Below are 22,212 nucleotides of genomic sequence, written 5' to 3'. Positions count from 1 at the left end.
AGTGCCTTTATGCTTTACAGGATCCACCATGATGGTCCACCCACAGTTTAAGAACAAAGAGACTGATAAACCTAATCACTCGCTCTTCCTAACAGAAGAACAGCATTAATGCATGGACCAATGCATGGTTTGTTGTAGATAGAAGTTTCTGTAGAACCCTCATGAGACACCAGGCTCTATTGTATGTAGTTTAACTTAAATCAGAAAAATACTTAAGGACACTCAGCAAATCATATGGTCATTATTCTTTGAATCAGTATATTTAAATATGATGTTTTTTCATACAATGATTTGCTGTTGTGTATTTACTCTTATACTCATTGGAGTTTATCCAGAGGCTGATAATTTAGTCTCCCTCCGCCCGAAGTGAACTTGTTTGACAACATTTCATTTTTTTACATTGTAGCACCTTACTAGTCATGAGAACGATTCATATGATTAAAACTGGTTCAGGTTCTGTGGTTTACAGAAGTGGGCAGGCCCTCAGAGTATCTAGTGTACATATGCGCTATAGTGGAGATTGTAGACCCAGGTGCTACACGTATCACCTAACCACTGAAAGTCAAACAAACATTTGGAAAAGAGCAGGAAGAGTGCAGGTTTTTTATTGGCTCTGAGGGAAGGGGAGGGAGGTGCTATCATGCAGGGTGGGGTCTAGTTTTCCTTTGGGATACTCCAGGTCATATCTGTCACACTGAGCTGTGGTTCTGCACATCAGCGGTTCCTCTGTGACCCTTACCCATCAACTAGCTGCAGCAGTGGTTGGGTTAGTGTTGCAAACAACTGAATGTGTCAGGACAGTGCAGGGGAAAACCTGTGCACGTATTCACAAGCAGAATGGATCAATCCAGCCAGAGCCCATCCCCGCATCGGTAAGAGCAAATACACAGAATACTGGTGGCTTATAATAATCGTCGGTCGTGTGATTTCTAATCGGTCGTCATTCGTGATAATGCTTTGTATGTGCACATGTGAGAGTCAGTATGTCTGTATATGCTATTTACCATACCCTGCTTATGTCCTTCTGTGTGCCCCACAGGAAAGGGATGTTTAAGCTCAAAAAGAAGAAGAAGAAGGATGCTAAGGAGGGTCTAGTCTTGTCAAACAAAGGAGCTCTGGGTAAGGCCTGGAAAGCAAACATGTGTGCCGTGCATAGCGCGATGTTGTTGACGCTAGTCGCTTTGCTTATATTGTTGTCCGCAGAGGTTACTGCTGCTAACCTAAGTTTCACCAAATGGTGAGTCATAGTCATCTGTGAGCCACATTCTCAAGAAGTCAGTGGTTTAGACATCATGTGACCCTTTAGTCACCTGGCCACGCTCACTGGTTGGCCCCGGTGCTGAACACCATGCAAAGGCTAAACTGGGTCTCTCTCCCAGATGGCAGCGATGCAGAGACCAGTCCTGGGTTACCAACTGGGACTGAGGCAACTGATCTTGAGGATGGCAGCCAGGGTGGCCCTTCAGGAATGTCTGGCAAGGAGACGCCTGTTTATAAGAGGTACTTCACCCTGTCTACTCTTCTTTAATGCTCTGAGCTATTGATTTATTAACCGTGAGACTTGTAATGATGTACACCATTCTCCCAGGTCCAAACCGGTGGCAAAGATTCAGGACAGTGAGAGCAAGCCACAGAGCTTCCAGGTGGGGCAGTGTGATGTCACAGAAGATACTCAACGATTGTAGGGTGGGAGGGAACAGACCTATCAGAACTGAACTAGTTACATGTAATTAACGCTTAGGCTTGCCTGGGTCCTCTCTTACCTAGATCTCCGTCAACATCACAGAGGCTAAACAGCTGGTGGGGGAGAACATCGATCCCTGCGTAGTGATAGAGATCGGGGATGAGAAGAAGCAGACCACGGTCAAAGAAGGGACAAACGCCCCCTTCTACAATGAGGTGACACCTCACAGAATCTTCCTGTTGTGAAGAGAATGATAGCCAAGCTTTACGTTTTCAGTGTCAATGCAACCTTGTAACCCTCTGTTGTTTTATGTCTTTGAACAGTACTTTGTCTTTGATTTCTTCGCACCGCAGGAGACCTTTTTTGACAAAGTCATCAAACTTTCAGTAAGTTGAGGCAGTGAATCAGGGAATCGGTAATCAAGAATCAGTGGTGTCCTGTGGATAAGCAACTGGGGAAATATTTAAGTTACTATACAGATCAAGCTTGCCAGCTATAGAAAGTGCTGCCCAGCAGTAGTTTATTCAGTTTGGCTTGATTCTGCCTAAACCTGTCATGTCAGTATTGTTATAGATGCTTGAGTCTCTTGTATTTTGATCTCTTTTGGGTCAAGGTGGAGTTTGGTGTTTGCATTGTATAGTCGGTTAAGCCATCCTTTCTTTAGCGTTTAAAGCAGTCTGTGATGGCAATATGGTAGGAAAAATCCAGCATTAACAAAATAAACTATCTGCTATTAGAACTGGCAGACACAGATTGCAATAAACCCTCAAATACATTTGTAGGGGATCAAAAGAATGCATTGATGTGGAACACCTAGAAACAGAAAGGTCTTAAAGTTTAAAGAGTTTATTATATAATAAAAAGTTTTTTTTTATATAATAGCCATACTGAAATGATTACCACACATGCGAGGGGTAATATGGTCACATACGCACTCTTTCTATTAAATCACTTACTGAAATAAGTAAAACTTAACTTTAAGATTAAAACTAGTTGTTATTTCATGTAGCATAATCTCTTTACTGTAAATACAAGGATTCAATATATAGTGCACACAGGTAATGTTATTACATTGTGCACAAATAAATACATTTTCATAAGGGTTGTCATTATGATAATTGGCAATCTAGTCAGAAAAAAACAATTACAAACAGGCTCAGGACAAACGTAAGGTAAATTTTTTCTTACCTGTTTCTTGTTCATGGGCCATCACTGTCAGAATGTGACACTAGCTTGATGATGACATCAAGCCACTTCATAATATGGTTGATAGTATTAAACACCATTTTGGAAGCAATAGCACAACACAGTAGATTGAATTGAATTTTTTTTTTGCGCCCTATCAGGTAATGCACTCCAAGATCATGCGTAGCTTCTGTGTGGGGTCCTTCAAGCTGGATGTGGGGACAGTCTACAGGCAGCCAGGTGAGCGTTACCCACCAAACACTCTCACTTCCTCCAGCCGCTTATTTCACTCTACATCACTGCTCCCTCTCTGGCTGCAGGTCACCAGTTCTGCAACAAGTGGGCAATGCTGACCGACCCCATGGCCATCCATGCCGGGGTCAAAGGTTATCTGAAGTGTGACATCAGCGTGACGGGGAAGGGAGACGCAGTGCAGCCCTCACAGAAGTTCACCGATGCGGAAGAACAGATTGAAAAGTAAGAGAAGCCAATATGCTGTGCCTTGGTCTGCACAGGTAGGCCACAGAGACCGAACAAAGAGATTTGTGTTTTTCATTAGTGATATCACTAGAAGGTGGATACACTGTTTTGCAGTGCCTTCCCTTGCTTGCTACAGGTAACATGGTGTGGTCATAAATTATTGCACTGTGACTGAATGAACAAAGGTTGACATTGTATTGCTGAATTCTGTCCAAGCAGCATGTGTGTTCTGTTTAAATGAATGTTAGGATAGTAGTCACTTCAAACACACCTACAGTTAGACAAAAGGCTCAATAAAGGAGAGAGTAAATATAACTTCACTAGAAAGCACGATTCTACTCATAGAGGAGGATTAAGGCTGTATGTCCTGTCTCCTGCATGATCTAAACAGAAATATCTGTATGTTTAAAAGGTAGTTTCTTTTTGTGCTCATATTGACCCCCTTCTCCACCACTGGATACCATTTTAGGCTGGCTCGTAGATGCTGCTTTGAACGTTGTCCTTTTCTTGTCCCAGAAACCTGCTGCTTCCCCAGGGCTTCCCCTCGGAGCGCCCATGGGCTCGCTTTTACGTGAAGGTATACCGGGCTGAGGGCCTTCCTCGAATGAACTCCAGCATCATGGCTAACGTCACCAAGGCGTTCATCGGGGACAGCAAGGACCTCATTGACCCCTATGTGGTGGTGTCTTTCTTCAGCCAGGTGGTAAGAGCTTATGCGTAGATTGCTATTGTTGCAGGGATGATAGTCCTGGAGCCAGAAGACAACATTGTCTCTTCTCATCTGTTACATTATTTTACATTGCATTCATTTATCAGACACTTTTTCCAGAGCGATGTCCAACACAAAAGAACAGAAGTGCATCCATCCAAGTTAAATGAGTGACAATGTCAGATTAGGCTAACAACACTGCCACACCAGCGAGTGTGAGCACAACACCATTCAAGCGCTACCACGTTAACTTGTGCTAATGTGAAACTAGAAAATTGTAAAAAACTAAGGGAAGTCAAGTACATACACTCCCCTGTGTCTGAATGTCACTAGATTGCAATATCCATAACACATCAAGGTAATACTACAAGTAAAAAAGCAAGCAAGTAATACAAGTAGCAGGTACTAGGAAGTGGGGAGTGAAGTGGAACTGAGATGCAGTCTGAAGAGGTGGGTCTTCAGTCATTCACCCTCCAGCATTTCTCTTCCTTTCTCATTCCCTTCCTCTCTTTCCCTCATGGATGTGACAGGGCCGGACCTCGACTCAGAAGGGCACGGCTGACCCCGTGTGGAACGAGCAGATTGTGTTTAAGGAGATGTTTCCCCCTCTGTGTGGGCGTGTGAAGATCCAGGTGTGGGATGAGGGGAGCATGAACGACGTGGCCATCGGGACACACTACATCGACCTGCACAGGATCGCCAACGAGCAAGATGGGGACAAAGGTGAGTTCCTCAGTTAGGAAGCTGTATGTCGATCCTGTACTCTGAAGCAGTGCCGCATGGAATTCCTCATTTCATGCCGTATCGCATGCCGTTTCCCATCTAGGTTTCCTTCCAACCTTTGGCCCGGCCTGGATCAACTTGTACGGCTCCACCAGGAACTTCACGCTGTCGGACGACAATCTGCTGAACGAGGGTGTGGGTGAGGGGGTCTGCTTTCGGGGGAGGGTGTTCCTCGAGCTGGCTGTGGAGATCCTTTCGTCTGCAGGGGCGGCCGAATCCAAGATGTCCCGTCTCGCCAAGGATCTAAAGAGCTCGCTCAAGGATGTCAAAGGGGGAAAAGCAGGAGGCAAGGAGCCTAAAAGCCCTCAGCCAGCAGGAAGTGGAGGGGGAGGAGGGGGAGGTGGAGGAGCTGGGGAGGTGGAGGAGGGCTGGGCGCTGGGCGCAGAGGTGATGCCAGTAGAGACACCCCCACAGGTGAGAGGAAGAAAAAGAGGATGCTGGGATTTCACATGAACACTCTGTTGACCATATCTTTGTTTTCCATTCTGGGAACAATCCTGCTGAACATCACAGTTCTGTCATGTGTCTTCCAGGTCAGAGAGGAAGACAAGGAGAGTTTTATGCTGTTTGGTGCTGTGTTTGAGGCAACGATGATTGACAGGAAGATAGGTGACAAACCTATCAGCTTTGAGTTCACTGTTGGTAATTATACTGACGTTCGTTCCCTTCCTGTTCTCTGAAAGTCTCAGTATTTGTCAGTTACAGTTTATTTAAATGGTCACAAACATGATAGTAAGCATTACTCTTAATAATGCAATGTTATGGTCAAAAGAATGAAATGTATTTAATGTATTTAAGGTTACTATTTATCCCAGTACTGTCTCTAACTCTTTAGGAAATTTTGGGAACCTTCTTGATGGGTCCTCCCCAGTCACTACCAGTAAGAAAAGAGTGGACCCTCTGGAGCATGAAAGCGCCCCCTTGTTGGACCCCCAGGAGCCAGAGCTGTGCAAGTCCACAACCACCCCCAAGAAGCCACTGCTCATGGAGGGGCACAGGTTCTCTCTATCCCTTAATCCAGGCACTTACTGGATTGTTGGCTAAGGGTTTTCACTGGAGGATCTCATCAGTCACTGACTCTGATCTGTGTCTGCAGGAGTTACTTGTACCTGCCGATCTTGGACAAGAAGCCGTGCATCCATGTGCTGAACCACTGGGAAGACTGCACATTCCGCCTGTACTACTCCAACATGCTGGAGAACATTGCGCTGACGTTTGTGCGTTCCCCTGAAATCCTTTCAATTGGCGCATGTTACTAGAGATGTGTTATGCAGTGTGAATTGTTGCATTGTGATGTAATCTAGTTTAGCACTTACCTCAGTATCTTACTGACCTCTTGTAATACTTCTCAATAACTACTCTTAGCAGTGAAGCACTTATTTTGAAGTTCCTCTGGATAAGAGCATCTGCTAAATGATGTAATGTAATGTAATGTAATCTCAATGATTTAATACCTCTACCCAACCCAGGAGGAGGGAGTGGCTAAAGTCAGTGAGCTGAACAAGCTGTCAGATCCACAGGCAGAGCCTCTTCTCCTCGCTGTATTCCAGGAGTTTGAGTCCAACAGCAGGTACCCAAGACACCTAAATCTCCACTGTATCACATAGAAAGTCAACTTGAGTCAGAAATACCTGCACACTAACAATCACAATCTCATTTATATGCTGAATCACAAAGTTAATGTTTGCATGTACACTTTGCACCCCCTCTGTAGAGAGTTCATCGTCTTTGCTGAGAAGAAAGTGAAGGGAAACCACCTGACCGTGCTGGATAAAAAACGCTTGACGTTGTGCAAACAGGAGCTGGTAAGGAGAAATCAGACACTGTCCAATAGGATTCCACGGGGAATCATTGTTTTCAGGGAAATTGCTTATTTATATATTCTTTTAAGGAGAAAATTGGCTTGAAAATGGTAAAAGTGAACATATAAGATACCACCAATATATTTTATAGTGGTTTTCTATTGTTATCCCACCAATACTGGTTCCCATTTGTAAATGTGATTTCTACTTTGGTGGCTGAGAGCGTTTTCCCTTCCATAGGAGAGTATGGTGAGTGAGGTGAAGTCTATCACTGACCAAAAGAAGAGGACTGTGAAGAGGATGCTTCAGGAGGCTCTGAAACTCACACAGAGGCTGAAGTTCCTGGTGGAGGAGGTTAGTGTGTGTGTTTCTGTGTGTCTGTATGTCTGTGCATGTGTCTACAGTAAACAGTTATAGAGATGGGCTAAGACGCTCCTCTCCGTGCCATCCCCCACCCCCCAGCCCCAGCACACCATCCCAGACGTATTCATATGGATGCTGAGCAACAACAAGCGTGTGGCGTACGCCCGCATCGCCGCCCGGGACCTGCTGTACTCCCCCTGCCCCGAGGAGAGGGGGCGAGACTGTGGCAAGATCAAGACCCTCTTCCTCAAGGTACTAACAGGACCCTGTGAATATGACATGCATCAGCTATAACCTAACCTAACCATAACCCCTAACCCTAACCCTAACCTAACCATAACCCCTAAACCTAACCCTAACCCTAACCACAGACAGTCATTATGGGGAAGCCTAACATATAATGTGATGATTTTTCCATGATTAATGAGGAATTTGGTACTGATACACTCTGGGGGGCAATATAGCATAATGGTAAGTAGCAAGGCTCCTAACTGAAAGGTTGCTGGTTTGATTTCCCACCGGGACACTGCTGCTGTGACCCTGGGCAAGGTACTGAACCCACAATTGCCTCAAGAAATATCCAGCTGTATAAATGGATAACACGTAAAACTAATCTGTGTAAGTCACCCTGGACAAATGCACATGTTAAATAACAATAAAGTAATGAAATGATACGAAATGTTAGAATGCCTCCATGCTCTGTTGCTCCTGTAGATCAGCGATACGGTAGAGGTGTGTCACTGTCTCTCCTCCACAGCCCCCAGGCAAACGTCCGACTGGCTGGACAGTGCAGGCCAAGCTGGACGTGTACCTGTGGCTGGGAAATAGCAGGTACTCCTCCCACATGCTGGAGAACCTGCCCACTGGCTTTGAGCTTGTAGGTCTCTCTGCAGAGCAGCACAGCACTTTCCCCCCTGACCAGCTACTCTACCCGGGTACGTCCGCCCAAAGACACCCAGCTCTGGCTGTGGCTTCTACCTTTCAGCTCAGCTGTCAAAAGCTGCTTTAGGCATCCTTTTTGCATTCTATTCATTGTATGGTATGATTTTTTAAAAAAATTTGATGGGCGCATCATGGTCCTCTCTCACAGCCAAGCACAAGTTCCAGCTACGGGCCCACATGTACCAGGCCCGAGGGCTGATCGCAGCCGACAGCAGCGGCCTCTCCGACCCCTTCGCTAAGGTGTCCTTCCTGTCACAGGGCCAGACCACAGTGGTGAGCATTTCCTCATTAGAATTACATTATGTTACATTACCTTCATTTAGCGGACTCTCTTAGCAAGAGCGATTTCCAGCGCAATAGAACATAAGTGTATCCATTCCAGTTGAATGAGCAACAGTGTCAGACCAGGCTACCTCAGACCAGGGGTGTGAGCATAACACTATTGAAGCCCTATCACAAGTTAACTTGTGCAATCTGACTAGGCAATGGAAGGCAAGTATACTACCATACCAATCACTAGAACACAGAATCCAAAGTACATCGCAATAATACACATAAAACGAACAGCAAGTATTAGAGGCGTCAGGTGTTAGCGGACGGGTTAAGGTGGAACTGAGATGCAGTCTGAAGAGGTGGGTCATCAGTCTACCTTGGAAGAGGACCAGTGATTCCACTGTCCTGAGCCCTGGTGGGGAGTTCATTCCACCACTGAGAGGATGCAGCATACTGCAGACAACCAGAGAAGCGCGGAGCTGGTGACCCTGCTGATATCGGGGGTCTTATTATTCACTGTTACGAGTTAGTTATGTCTCCTGTGTGTTGCAGATCATTAACCAGACGCTGACCCCCACCTGGAACCAGATGCTCCTGTTCAAGAGTCTGACGCTCAACGGCGAGCTGACCGAGCTGGCCCGGGAGCCCCCTTGCATCGTCATTGAGGTGTACGATGATGACGCCCTGGTGAGCAAGAGCCGCTCGCTGCTATGACTGTTACAGCAGTTAACAGCTGTCCAACTGCGTTACAGCCTCAATGCATACAGCCCTCTCATGTTGGCCACTTGAAGAAAATGACAAATGGATTTTCTGAATCAGCTGAGTGAGCGTGATGCTGTTCATGGCCCAAGTCTATGATTTGGTTGGCAGTGTAGCGTAGTGGTAAGGAGCAGGGCTTGTAACTGAAAGGTTGCTGGTTTGAGTCCCAGCAACCTGGTTTTGCTTATCCCAGAATTGCCTCCTATATGTAAATATCCAGCTGTATAAATGGATAACATGTAAACATTTTAACCTGTGTAAGTCCCTCTGGATAAGAGCGTCTGCTAAATAGCAATAATGTAATGATTTGCATGAATGCCTGGTTTCTCCCCACAGGGCAAGGCAGAGTACCTTGGCTCCACGTTGGCAGTGCCAGTGGTCAGGCTGGCTGATGAGCCCTACTCCCCTCCCCAGCTTCAGTACAGCCCTCTCTTCTGTGGCAACCAATCCGGAGGGGACCTGCTGGCTGCCTTCGAGCTCATCCAAGTATGACATGGAGAAAGGGAGGGGGGGGAAAGGTCTTCTAGTTCACCTGTGTAGGAGGGTAAAGGTGTATCCCTTCAGTCACCCAAATCAGAAAGAGTGTGTTAGGGTTTAAGGAACACATAGATGTTGATGCATCAGTCAGCTTTTAGAGGAGAAAAGAAGAACCTGCTGTCTTTATGTGGCTGTTGGTGCACTGCTCTGTTAAATTCCCGTAGATACCAGAGTCAGGAGAAGAGTCCCTACCTGCAGTGGACGAGCCAGATGGAATGGTCTACCCAGTGCCTGCCAACATCCGGCCTGCTCTCAGCACATACCGCCTGGAGGTGAGAGAGAAAAGAGAAACTCTGAGTTCAGCTTCAACTTAAACACCACTGCTACACAATAAATACCTCATAGGCTGTATATTGATGTTGATGTGACCTTAGTGATTCTCCAAACAATCATTCATTTATTAGTAACTGGTCAATAATTGATTAGATCACACTATTAACTGACATTCTTTAAAACCAGTAAAAGGGAATACTGTGAGCTCACCTCTGGAAAAAAACACACATCATAATTCATAACTATGTTACTGAAGCAAAAGGAACTTTGCTGAAGGAATCAATATTGTTCTTTAACATGTATTTGTGTTTTCCATATGTTGTTCTGTAACAGCTGGATTACTGTTTAAGTGTTACTGTTTAATTGGTGTGAGCATGTACCTGGTGTTGCTGTTACATTTATGTATGTTATCCAGGTGTTTCTTTGTAACAGGTATGGGTGTATTGTACAGGTATTGCTTTGTAACAGGAAAGTGTGTATTGCACAGGTGTTGCTTTGAAACAGGTATGTGTGCGTCGTGCAGGCGTTGCTTTGTAACAGTTACGTGTGCATTGTGCAGGTGCTGTTCTGGGGCCTACGGGAGCTGAAGAAGGTGCAGCTGCTGTCTGTGGACAGACCACAGGTGTTCATAGAGTGCGCAGGGAAGGGGGTGCGCTCCTCTGTCATACAGAGCTACAAGACCAACCCCAACTTCAGCGTGCTGGTGGACATCTTTGATGTGGTAATAGCCCTCTTTCATGTGCTATGCTGTGATTATCTTTCAGTTAACTGCAGATGATCAGGTCATTTTTAAGCCAGCAACACGTATTATTTGAATTCTTTAAAATCACAAGCATACTGAAAGTAACCCTAAAACACATTGTGAGAGGGCTACAGCAGAATTTGGCGAGCTTGTGTGTAATATCTTGGCAGTTTGCAGGAATGTCCCTCCTTTGTAGTGGTAGCTGTTTGCAGATGGATTAAATAAAGGTTCATGCTCTGGCCAAAGCCCAGTGTGTATTTCCGGCTTGCTGTTTGCATTTCATCTTTCTTTCAGTTCCCTTGCTCCTTTTTGCAGGCTTTTGATGCACTCCATTACCGAATGGTTATTCTTCATTTTTTTGGTCCCTCACTGCTTGTGAAACCCAACACTCAAGTTTTCAGACTGCTTCACATTTCCAGACTGTTTCATATCTATTTGCAGCTTGTAACGTGCTCAACAGAGAAATTAGTGTGACTCATCAGCTCCTCCCCTATTATGCTATTTCAGTGTGTAGGCACTTAATTTCTCCATTAACTATGGATAACTTGTAGCATCTCTCTTTCAAAAGAATTAGGATGAAAAGTATTAAAATCAGGAATTTGTGTGCTAGGCATCAGGGATATGCTGTACAGTTGCCAAGTTCACATATTTTTAAAGGAGTGTGGGAGTGACCTTTCACTTCTGTTGACCTTTCACTTCCGTTGTCACATGACCAGGAGTTGCCAGAGAATGAGCACCTGCACCCGCCCCTCAGCATCACTGTGGTGGACTGGCGCGCCTTTGGGCGGAGCACGCTGGTCGGCAACCATGTGATCAACAGCCTGAAGCAGTTCAAGTACACCCCTCTGCCTCTACCCCCCGCCCCCCAATGGCATGATACCCGGGCCAGAGAGGGTAAATTTAGATTCGTGACTGTGTGGCATCAGAAGCTTGGTTCTGCTTGGTGTAAGGAGATGGATGGTAACATCCCTAGCGTTGGGTGTTGTGTGTGAACCCAGGTATGTCCCGGCCTGCTGTGGAGAGCAGCTCCATAGAGGTCCAGTCCTCTGAAAGCATCTACATCAGCATTGATCTGGAGGAAGTGCCCAGGCCTCCGCCTACAGTACAGCCCGGGTCCCCAAGGAGAAAGGTACCGTGTGCTGTGCGGATTCCAAAGAGACATCGCAAACTACCCCCATCATGGTATATTATTGCCTAATTTTATTCACTAAAATGAGAAAAGAAAATCTAGGTCATGTGAATCAGTCAGAGTTTGGGTACATGGAATGTCCCCAATTACATCATTAAAAAGAATGGTTTGTTCACATGTTTAAACTCTGTGACAAGGTTTGGCTGAAACAATTAAGATATAACCCAAGATTCTGCCCTCAGCACTGTGCTGCTTGCTTGCAATCACAACCGGCTGTTGTCAAAAGGAAATAGCTGTGTCACTCTGTGTGTGTGTGTGTGACAGGGGACCAGAAAGAGCACACGGAGGTCCACCAAGAGGAGGAGGCGCACCATAGCGGATGAGTCTGCAGAAAACGTCATCGACTGGTGGTCCAAGTACTATGCCTCTGTGGACAAGTTCCAGCAGGCAAGACCAGCCCAGACAGACAGTCGTGGACAGCTCACGTCCTTACTCCTGACACTTTAAACATGGTGTTTTACTTTATATCTCTTAGGCAAAACAAAGGGAAGCCCATGAATTTCCTCACATATATGACAATGGTAAGTTTCCCCTCACATATATGACAATGGTAAGTTTTCCCTCACATATATGACAGCTTTATTTTTTTTCTTTTGAGGCCAGAGTTTCCTTAACAGCTGAAACTATGCTTTCAGGGGCAGAACAGTTTTATCCAGCCCTGTGCTTGAGGCAGGGCCCTGCGTTAGGTCTGTGTTTGTATATTTAATCCATGTTGTGGGTCCTCACCGCACACACACACCGTTGTGTATTGCAGTAACCCCACTCCAGCACTTGGTCTCGGATGGAGTGCAATCCCTGGGTAAGGATCATAGGACCTCATCCATGGTTTGGTCTCTTACTGTCTCTTCAGCTGTGTGTCAAAGCTGGCACAAAGCATTAACACAGCAGTAAAGTTATTCAGGCTTTTGTCCACAAAATGAAAAACACAATGGTCAATTCAGTGCACGACAGGAATCATCCATTTTGTTTTCTGTGCACGAAAGTATGTGCCCTCTTCAGTATTTCGTGGACACAATGCTAACGCGTTTGTGTTTTTCTTGGACAAAACGCGTTGCGGTGTTACATGGTTTCGTAATGAATTTATGCGTTTCGTAGCACAGAAGGCATTGTGTCTACGAAAAAAACCTGTTACACTTGCCGCCCCGTACCAAGCAAATCTGTCTGCTGTTGGTGGTCAGGTTCCAATCCAGCAAGACTCGGAGGAATTCATCACCACGGCAATAAACAGTCTTTTATTTAAAGGGGCTGTTCTTATATGGAAATATGTTTTGATTGTGGTGCTGTAAGATGCAGATTTGTGTTTGTGCAGGTCAGGTGTCAGACTGCTGGTCTTATGTGTTTCCAGTGAGAGGGCAGAAGGACCAGTATGCTGTGGCAACCAGGGATGGAAACAAGAAGAAAAAGCAGGTTACCATAAAGGGTGTGCTGGGCCAGCCAAAGCTTGCAACACTGCAGGTATAGACCAGCTGCTGTTACAGTTGTACTAAAATGAGAGAAACTTCACAAAACTCTGCTGTACATGTCCCTATGGCTCTACAAGCTGTATGAATCGTGCATTACATTACATTATTGTCATTTAGCAGGCACTTTTATCCAGAGCAACTTACATAGGTTACAGTTTTTACAAGTTATCCATTTTTACAGCTGGATCTTTACTGAGGCAATTCTGGGTTAAGTACCTTGTCCAAGGGTACAGCAGCAGTGCCCCAGTGGGGAATTGAGCCAGCAACCTTTTGTTATGAGCCCTGCTCTTTACCACTATGCTACACTGCCAGCTCTACAAGCTATAATGATCATGCTGCGCTTATAGTCCGAATCCCCTCTGTCCTGACACTCGCTCTGTCATCCCATGAACCATTACAGCTGTATGATAAGGAGCTGGAGGCAGAGTTTGGTCCCTTCAGTGACTGGGTCAACACCTTTGAGCTGTACCGGGGTAAGGCTAACGAGGAGGAGAGCTCCAGTGAAGAGAGGCTTGTGGGGAAGTTCAAGGTGAGTGTTTGTGTTGAGAAAGTTTCATTAATTTTGCAATTTGGTAGTTTGCTCGATTGATTTTTTTTTTTTTTTTTTGTTCAGGGCCGGTTCTGCCTCTACAAGCTCACAGAGAAGGACCACGGTGACGGGGTTCAAGATTCTGGCCAGTTTAAGGTCACCCAGGGAATCCCTCCCAACACCCCCATCAAGGTTCTGATCCGGGTTTACATCGTCTCGGTGAGTGCACCCCTTCCTCCTCAGTCCAGTCTGCAGGATGTCATTTCCGGCTCGTTGAATGATTGCACCTTGATTTACCTGTGCCTTCTTAAGGCTTCCAACCTTCACCCAGCTGATGCGGATGGGAAATCTGATCCATACATCGTTCTAAAACTGGGTAAAACAGAAATCAAGGACAGAGAAAACTACATCCCCAAGCAGCTTAACCCAGTGTTTGGCAGGTAAATGTACATTTTCTGTAATTCTCCCTTTCATCCTAGTGGTCAGTTTAAATGTCTTTAGTGAATTAAGTAGCTATCTGATTGCATCAAGTACGTTTTAATTCTTGATTCAGTAAGATAGTCCTATGGTCTCTCCGCAGTGTTTGGTTAATTCCCTCTCACTATCAGATCCTTTGAGGTCCAGGCTACGTTCCCCCAGGAATCATTACTGACTGTCCTCATCTATGATCATGACACAATTGGGAGTGATGACTTGATTGGGGAGACCCAGATAGACCTGGAGAACCGGTTCTACAGCCGCCATCGGGCCACCTGTGGGTTGCCCACCGAATATGCCATGTGAGTCGAAGAAGTCAGACTCTTAGTGTGCACTGCCCTCTTCTCTCAGTTCAGCTTCCACATCTTCTTATTGGTTTTCCTCTCACTACTTCTTGAAAAGAAGGCATTTTTTGTTATTTTTCTCTATCTGTGGTACCAGTCAAAAGTTTGGACAAATAACATAAATGGAATTGTGCAGTGACCAAAAAAGTGTTAAACAAATGAAAATCATCTTATATTTTAGAGTCTTCATAGTAGCCAAAAAATGTTTTGAAAGAAAAGATAAAATTCACGCATAGGCATCACCTTCACTGTTTTTATTTATCAAAGAAGCACATTTCAAGCATTTAAGCATGAGTCTTTAGATGAAAATGTCCTTGCTTGCTTGTTATCCCATTATCTTAATCAGGTGTGTCCAAACTTTTGACTGGTACTGCATGTGTTTCATCTTTGAAGCAGCTCTAACTGTATCTGTCTTGTCAGCGAGGGGTACAATGCCTGGAGAGACTGCATCAAGCCCTCAGAACTGCTGGTAAAGCTGTGCAAGGATCATCATTTGGACGGGCCACGCTTCCAGCCTGGCCGGATAATCGTAGGGGGCAAGGTCTTCAATGGGAAAACTGTCTTTGTGGATGAAGGTAGAGCCTTTTCATTTGGACAAACACATGCTGTTTTTGCTCTTCGTGGAGTGTTTACTGGTTTCACATAGGGCAGTTCAGGGCCCATATTAGTAAAAGCTCTCAGGAGAGAATAGCATGGAAAATAATTCTGAAAGTGATTCATAAAGTGATTCATAAAGCGATTCATAAACACCTTTTAGGACTTCAATGTACCGTTAAATCAGAACACAACACACACTGTTGGATGCTGCAAGCAGGTGGCAAGCTAAAATGTTCAGTTTGCAGCTTTCGTGAAAGCAAGAAGCATAGAAAGAATGAATTTTAACCCAAAGAAAACACTAAAATGTCTTATTCAATACAGTCTTGATTGTAATGTCTCTGATTGGCAGAGAAGTTGCTCAAAAGTGCATTATTTTATATGTAGATGCCCACCCTATGCCCATACATGGTTAAAACTTTTTGTTCTGTGTTTATGAACATCACATTGCTTTTCTAACAGCCACACACAGTGGCTTAGTCTTAAGGGTTTCTGTTATGAATTTAGTGAAAATTATTAGGCACATTATGACTACACTCCACCTCTCAGATAAGTCATTTTTGTAGTTTGATTGTAGTCTTGATTGTATAGATTGTATAGATTGTATGCTTAGTTACCCTAAGATTATGGGTCAAAGTCTTATTGTTATGTATTGCTCTAAATGGGTAGATATTATTTCTAGAACTGTGTGTAACATAAGGGATATGTGCTGCTGCCATACAGAGAGGACGGTAGAGTCCTATGAACACCTGTCGCTGAAGATACTGCACCGGTGGGCAGAGATCCCGGGTGTTGGGTGCAAACTGGTCCCGGAACACATTGAAACCCGAACCTTGTACCACAAGGATAAGCCTGGGATGGACCAGGTAATCTGTGGTGCTCCCTTTGTTCTGACCCACTGCTTGTTCCCTCTGAGTCACTTACCTCTTCACCTAATGCGCATCCCTCAGGGCCAGCTGCAGATGTGGGTGGATATGTTTCCCATGGATATGCCGCATCCAGGCCCCGCGGTCGACATCTCTCCACGAAAACCGAAAGGGTGAGACCCTTAATTGTGTGTATACAGAAACAATTGGACCACACTTCTTAAGTCTCTCTTTTTTTATTGCCTTTAGGTTGCGTACATTTTATCAGTTTTGTCTCTCCAAAATTTGAAGGTATGAGCTGAGAATCATCATCTGGAACACAGAGGATGTCATACTAGAGGACACCAACTTCATCACAGGGCAACAGTCCAGTGACATTTACGTCAAAGGGTGAGCGTGGCATCTAATTTGTGTCACTGTTTTGGAATTTAATTATTCCTAAAACATTAAGTCTCTACATCCATGAGTATCTGGGCATAATATACATTTAGAAACATCCGCTGTAACACTGCAATCCCTGGTATAAACACATTTGTGGCTACTGCTATAGTACAGGATTGACAAAGCACTCTCCTTCCTTTACCCTGGCTGTCTCACTTCCTCTTTTGTCTCTCTCCAGGTGGCTGAAGGGCCTAGAGGACGACCGCCAGGAGACAGATGTCCACTACAACTCGCTGACCGGAGAGGGCAACTTCAACTGGCGCTTCGTGTTCCCCTTTAACTACCTGCCTGCAGAGAAGGTGGTGGTGGTTAACAAGCGGGAGAGCATCTTCGCGCTGGACAAGACGGAGCAGAAGCTGCCAGCCGAGCTGGTGCTGCAAGTGTGGGACTTCGAGAGGCTGTCCTCTGACGACTTCCTGGGTGAGTAGCATATTGTGTGGTGGCCATTGAATAGGACTCTATCCAGGGTGACACGTTAAGTGTAACCTCGTAGGGTTGATCCCTTTTGTAGCAGCTAGTTCGCTTTACCTGTGAGTGATTCTGTTCTGTAGCAATCCTGTCTCTCTCCCTGTGGAGCAGGGCATCTGGAGCTGCTCAGTAGAGTTGGGGATTGTTCTCTCTGTTCTCAGGTTCAGTGGAGCTGGACTTGCACGGCTTTCCACGTGGAGCCAAGACAGCCAAGGCTTGCAAGATGGACATGCTGAGTGACATTACGGAAAAGATATCCATCTTCCAGCAGAAACGCTCCAAAGGGTGGTGGCCCTTTGTCAAGGCTGGGGAGCTCACGGTGAGGTCATCTCTCCCTCTTTCATCCCCCTCTCCTCTCTTCTTCCTTTTCCTCCCCTCATTCTTTTAATTTTTACCTCTCTACTTCTCCAGGGTAAAGTGGAGGCGGAGTTCCACCTGGTGACATCAGAGGAGGCGGAGAAGAACCCAGTGGGGCGTGCCCGCAAGGAACCGGAGCCCCTGGAGAAACCCAAGTACGTCTCATCATGTGTTACAGGCACAGTGAGCATGCTCAGTGCCTGAGCTGCTCTGGGTGAACACACTGATCAACATTCAAGCGATTTAACACTCCAGTACATATGAACAGAAAAACAAATAAATGACAGTCACAAATTATTATGAAAAAGTGTCATCAACATTGATGGTTTTAGAAGTTAGCAGCAATTCGGTAATGAATAGTGGTGTTCGTCAAAAGCTCTACTCATCTGGACTGCATATTTATTTTATTTTTTCACTCTCTCCATCTTTCCAGCCGACCGGACACCTCCTTCGCCTGGTTCATGAACCCCTTTAAGTGCTTCTTCCATTTGATCTGGAAGAACTATAAGAAGTACATCATCATAGCCCTGGTGCTCCTTATCACTGCCCTGTTCCTGGCCCTGTTGCTGTACACACTGCCAGGTGCCATCTCTCAGCACATCATCAACGGCTAAAAGAAGCCATGCCCATCGGGTGAACAACATCCAATCCTTTTAAGCTTACAAAAAAACTGACCATTTTGTATGGAATTCCTGTGATCCTGTTAGAGTTTATTTCTGATAATTGAACATATAACAATGTTGTAAGGAACTGTATGGTATGTAATGAGTATATCCAGTCCGATGTTTAAAACATAAAAGACACAGGCATCTCAGAATGTTGCTTTTTTCTTCATTACCTATTGCTATTTTACAAAAGAATGGCCATTTTTTCACCATTAATATATATTCAAAAGAAACAAACCAGTTTAAGTCTGTGTGCCAAGTGATTCTTAAATTGTACATATATCTATACGTAACCTTTATCACTCACTTCGTGTGACAGTGGAAAATAAAAAATCTTTAAAATAATACCTAATATTTTTGCCAGTTTGGAAACACAGGCTTTAGGTGGTAACTGGCATACTCATGTGACCATGTCCTACGACTGATTGGTCTTTTGGACCAGGCAGTGTAACACTTTAAAATGGATTTTTAAGAAAGGTGGGGGAGAACATGAACTCGGACTAAACAATGTGTATATGAAAAACACATAGTTGCATACATATATGTCCCTGTACTGTAATTAACACAGAAAATGGAAACATTTTGACTTAAAGAATTTAAAAAGCTATTGCTCATACCCCCACAAAATATGACACACTGAACCATGCTCCTTAAAAGAAACTTCTGCATCCCCTCACTTAATAATCTGAATACTCTGAAAATGTTAGGTCCTTACACAAAAAATTGTATCCTTTTTATTAACGCAGTTACCATCACACATTTTAGAGTATGAAACTTGTCAGTAATCAGCACCCAACAGCAGTAAAAAACTGGTTCACTCAAATATTTAACATGTCTGCACTCATCTATTAAATACTCTACAATAACACCTGACACTTAGTTACACAAGTTCATCATAGCTAAAAGTTCCCATATATCTACATATATGAAGCCAGCAGGTGTTAAAGTGCTAGCAGCTTATCCAGATTCAAAGATAAACAGATGATTATAAAAAAATTCGAGGAGCAGGTTTAAATAAATTATTCAAGACATTTAAATATGGAATTTCCCCCCAAAACATCTGTGTATCTTAGTTTCCCATGTATTGCCCCACTTCCTTTGTTCTTCTGAAACAGCTACAGTGATACGTCTTGCTAACTTCAATTCAGTTGAATCTCCCTGTCCTGAAAGCTGTGCCTTTTCCACAGCTTCTTTCATGAGCAAAAGATCCCCCCCCCCCGGTCACAGAAACCTGGAAATCTCAGTTGTCTGGACGTGCTTTATTGGTAGAGTTCAGAGTCTGCTCCCAGAATGCCCTGCTGTGAGGACAGTGTCGCCCCGGGTCGTCTGACCGCGCCTGTTATGTGTCGTGCCTCAGCCCTGGCAGCAGAGGGTTGGAGCCGAACGGCAGGGAGGAGAAGAGCGTGCCGTTCTCACAGTGCGCGCTGCCGTACAGGAGGCCGCTGGCCTGCGGGGCGGCGCCATACTGCGGGTGACAGTGCAGTTTGTCGTTCTGCTGCGCGTGGCCCGTCTGCGCGGGGGCGCAGCCGAACGGCGCGGCCTGGGGCACCGCCAGGCCCGCCTGCAGCTTGCGCTTGGCCCGCCAGCGCGCCACGCGGATGCGGTTCTTCTCCCGCCGCTCCCGCTCCAGCGCAGCCAGCAGCGGCTGCGGCAGGCTCTTCTCCCGCTCGCGCCGCCGGTGCTGGCTGCGCCGCTTCAGCTCCGCCTTGCGATGCCGGTGGTCCTCGTACAGGCCCGGGTCTCGCATCCGGTGCCGCCACCGGGCCTGCCTCTGCGCTCCTGCGTGCTTTTCTATGTCCCCATCTGAGGATGACAAAAACAATACCAAAAAAAATTATAGTTAATTATCAAAACCCTTTGTTATCATCAATAACATTATATTATGTTATTGGAATTTAGCAGATGCTCTTATCCAGAACGACTTACATCAGTTTTCTTTCAATGTTATCCATTTATACGGCTGGCTATTTACTGAGGCAATTGTGGGTTAAGTACCTTGCCCAAGGATACAACAGCAGCGCCCAGAGAGCAATCGAACCGGCAACCTTTCAGTTACAAGTCTTGCTTCTTAACCATTATGCTACACTGCTGCAATAATATAACTAATAAAATAATATCTTCATATCATCTACCCAAGGAGGAGAGAAACCAGTCAATTTGCTTCACAGTACAATGGCAGACAAAAATTTTTTACTGTATACTTAAATCAAAAATTTTGCTTGTGGAGTATCTTCGATCCCACTATTTAAACAGTGACTGGAAGCCTTTTGCAACACTAAGAGGAAACACATTGAAGCCTTGTGATAAAATGGTCCATGGATTCAACATCAAACATTCAAATTTAGACCACATTCATCTTAGAATACAAAATCTTTAGAATACAAAATTTTTGAATCAAGTATGTTCCACCTGGAATATCTTAGATATATATATATATATATATATATATATATATATATATATAACTACTCAGACAGTGACTGGAACTCCTTCACCACAATAAGAGGAGCCACAGTGAAAGTGGTCTTTGTTCCTTGTGATAAAACGGTCTGTGGATTCAGCGCATGTCTTGCTTGAACAGTCTGGTGCGTGATGATACTCACACATGAGGCCGCTCATGGCGAAGGCGGCCTCTCTCAGCTCGTCCGCGTCCTCAGTGTCCGGGGGCATGATGATGTCCAACGGACTCCCCTCCTCGCTGCCCTGGCCGGGGCATTGGGGGATCACTGGGTAAAGCTCCAGGTCTTCAGGCTCCTCCTTGATGCAGATGATCTCGATCTCCGCCTGCTCCTCCTTGGCCTGCATGGGCGTGTCCCAGGCCGTGGAGGCGCTGGCCTCCGCCACGGCGTTGGCGTCCGTCTTAAGGAGGGAGTGGGTGTCCGAGCTGGGGGACGCCGGGCGCTCCCCCTGCGAGCCGCTCAGTTGCCTAGCGCCCCACGCTGGCTCGGAAGTGTCCTCCTTCCCTTGGCTGCCACTCTCCCCCTCTGGGCGCTCCCTGCTCTCCTCTGGAAAACAGCGAGTCTCAACAGAAAGGAAACTAGTACAACAAGAATAAGATGGCCATTTCACATTTTCACTTCTGTTGATACCTCGCTGTGATGGTGGGTTTTAAATATGGAAAATTACAAGAGTTAACATACTTTGAAACATAAACATTAAACATACATCACTGTCTTGGTTACAGGTTGTTAAATGAATGCATTAAAAAGGACTATAATTCACTCAATACTACTATATAATGAGTTAAATAGTGGCACGGTCTTTGGTTTTAGGCCTATCCTACCCTTCAAACGTGCCGCATGCTCCGACGCTTCTCTTGAACCGCCGTGACTGGTATTATTGTGCGAGTCTTCCCTCCCTCTTGTGGCAGATTCTTTGGCGAGATCGGGGGTGCCTGATGGTTTTGTAGCCGATCTGTCACTTGAAGATAAGGCTCTGGTTGAGCCCTCAGATGCGTAGGCACTTTGATTCTGTGTCAAAGGGTTATGCGCTTTCGCATTAACGGTCAGCCCGCCGTCACCCCCCTTATTTGTCCGTTTAGCACCGGGAAGAAGCTGCGACTCTCCTGCTGGTGGGCGGTAAGTCCTGTTCGGTTCATTCTGTTTACACACACTGTTCCTTTGACTCATAAGGGCATGTCGCTCGTCTTTGGCGATCACAGCGCTCAGGTACTTTCGCATGGTTTTCATCTGGCACTGGGAAATCTCCAGCATTTGCCTGATGCTTTCGTTCTCCTTTTCCTTCGCCGTCATTTCCTTACTGTATTCCTCCAGCTTGCACCCCACCACTCTGACCATCTCCCCCAGCACGGTTTCGACAGCCACGGTCACCGCCTGTTCGATCACGGTCCCCAGCTGATCTCTCATCAGCGTCACAGTCAAACTGACATCCATGTTGAAGTAGATGATAGACTGTTTTCAACAGACAGATTGAATGAGTATTATGGTGACGTTATTTTTATAATTAGGACAAGTTCAAGCACCCAGCCCACCGGCTCGACATCGATAAATAAAGCCAACTAACGTTAGCTAATGTTACCAGCTAACGTTAGCTATCCTCGCTAACGTAAACTGTCTTCAAAGTCGGAGTTACTGGTCAGATTCCGACGACCAAATACAAATGATCGACACACAAAAGTACACCTAAAATACTGTGCTTAGTACAACTATTGGTGTATCCTGTGGTAGAGAGATAAATAATCCGGTTTAGTGCACCTCCAAAAGTTGGTCCGACAAGATGTGTAACGGAAGCAAAACACGTCGCCTGCCTGACAAAGGGCTTCTCCGG

At 45.4% G+C, this 22,212-nt stretch overlaps 2 protein-coding genes across 2 annotated transcripts; one reads left to right on the top strand and one right to left on the bottom strand.

The window, feature by feature from the left end:
* The first annotated feature begins 717 nt into the window (after positions 1–717).
* On the top strand, positions 718–18,984 carry fer1l6 (fer-1 like family member 6). Its single transcript, XM_036544978.1, has 42 exons — positions 718–872; positions 1,040–1,119; positions 1,380–1,500; positions 1,589–1,643; positions 1,768–1,899; positions 2,008–2,070; positions 3,031–3,109; positions 3,190–3,346; positions 3,866–4,052; positions 4,589–4,781; positions 4,885–5,255; positions 5,375–5,483; positions 5,677–5,839; positions 5,938–6,058; positions 6,311–6,411; positions 6,556–6,646; positions 6,884–6,997; positions 7,106–7,258; positions 7,764–7,941; positions 8,097–8,221; positions 8,774–8,908; positions 9,317–9,466; positions 9,682–9,789; positions 10,350–10,511; positions 11,249–11,426; positions 11,531–11,661; positions 11,986–12,108; positions 12,197–12,242; positions 12,476–12,507; positions 13,078–13,176; positions 13,585–13,713; positions 13,798–13,932; positions 14,026–14,153; positions 14,322–14,492; positions 14,955–15,109; positions 15,852–15,994; positions 16,079–16,167; positions 16,286–16,384; positions 16,614–16,855; positions 17,065–17,222; positions 17,315–17,415; positions 17,694–18,984. The coding sequence occupies exons 1-42, from the start codon at positions 838–840 to the stop codon at positions 17,872–17,874; spliced, it is 5,523 nt and encodes a 1,840-aa protein (XP_036400871.1). The 5' UTR covers positions 718–837; the 3' UTR covers positions 17,875–18,984.
* On the bottom strand, positions 18,978–22,149 carry LOC118788845. Its single transcript, XM_036544976.1, has 3 exons — positions 21,209–22,149; positions 20,529–20,930; positions 18,978–19,728 (listed from the first exon to the last, which is right to left on the bottom strand). Exons 1-3 carry the CDS (start codon positions 21,816–21,818, stop codon positions 19,265–19,267), a joined length of 1,476 nt encoding a protein of 491 aa, XP_036400869.1. The 5' UTR covers positions 21,819–22,149; the 3' UTR covers positions 18,978–19,264.
* Between the last annotated feature and the right edge of the window lie 63 nt (positions 22,150–22,212).

Source organism: Megalops cyprinoides, chromosome 14 (genome assembly GCF_013368585.1).
Source record: "Megalops cyprinoides isolate fMegCyp1 chromosome 14, fMegCyp1.pri, whole genome shotgun sequence".
NCBI lineage: Eukaryota > Metazoa > Chordata > Actinopteri > Elopiformes > Megalopidae > Megalops > Megalops cyprinoides.
Note: the sequence above shows the minus strand (reverse complement) of the source record. Positions and strands in the feature narration are given on the sequence as shown.

Coding starts and splice junctions, on each gene's coding strand:
- fer1l6 (XM_036544978.1), top strand. CDS start 838: ATGGATCAATCCAGCCAGAGCCCATCCCCGCATCG. Junction 2,071..3,030: donor ACAAAGTCATCAAACTTTCA/GTAAGTTGAGGC, acceptor GCGCCCTATCAG/GTAATGCACTCCAAGATCAT. Junction 16,856..17,064: donor GTCCTCTGACGACTTCCTGG/GTGAGTAGCATA, acceptor CTCTGTTCTCAG/GTTCAGTGGAGCTGGACTTG.
- LOC118788845 (XM_036544976.1), bottom strand. CDS start 21,818: ATGGATGTCAGTTTGACTGTGACGCTGATGAGAGATCAGCTGGGGACC. Junction 20,931..21,208: donor GCATGCGGCACGTTTGAAGG/GTAGGATAGGCC, acceptor GCTGTTTTCCAG/AGGAGAGCAGGGAGCGCCCA. Junction 19,729..20,528: donor CGCCATGAGCGGCCTCATGT/GTGAGTATCATC, acceptor TGTCATCCTCAG/ATGGGGACATAGAAAAGCAC.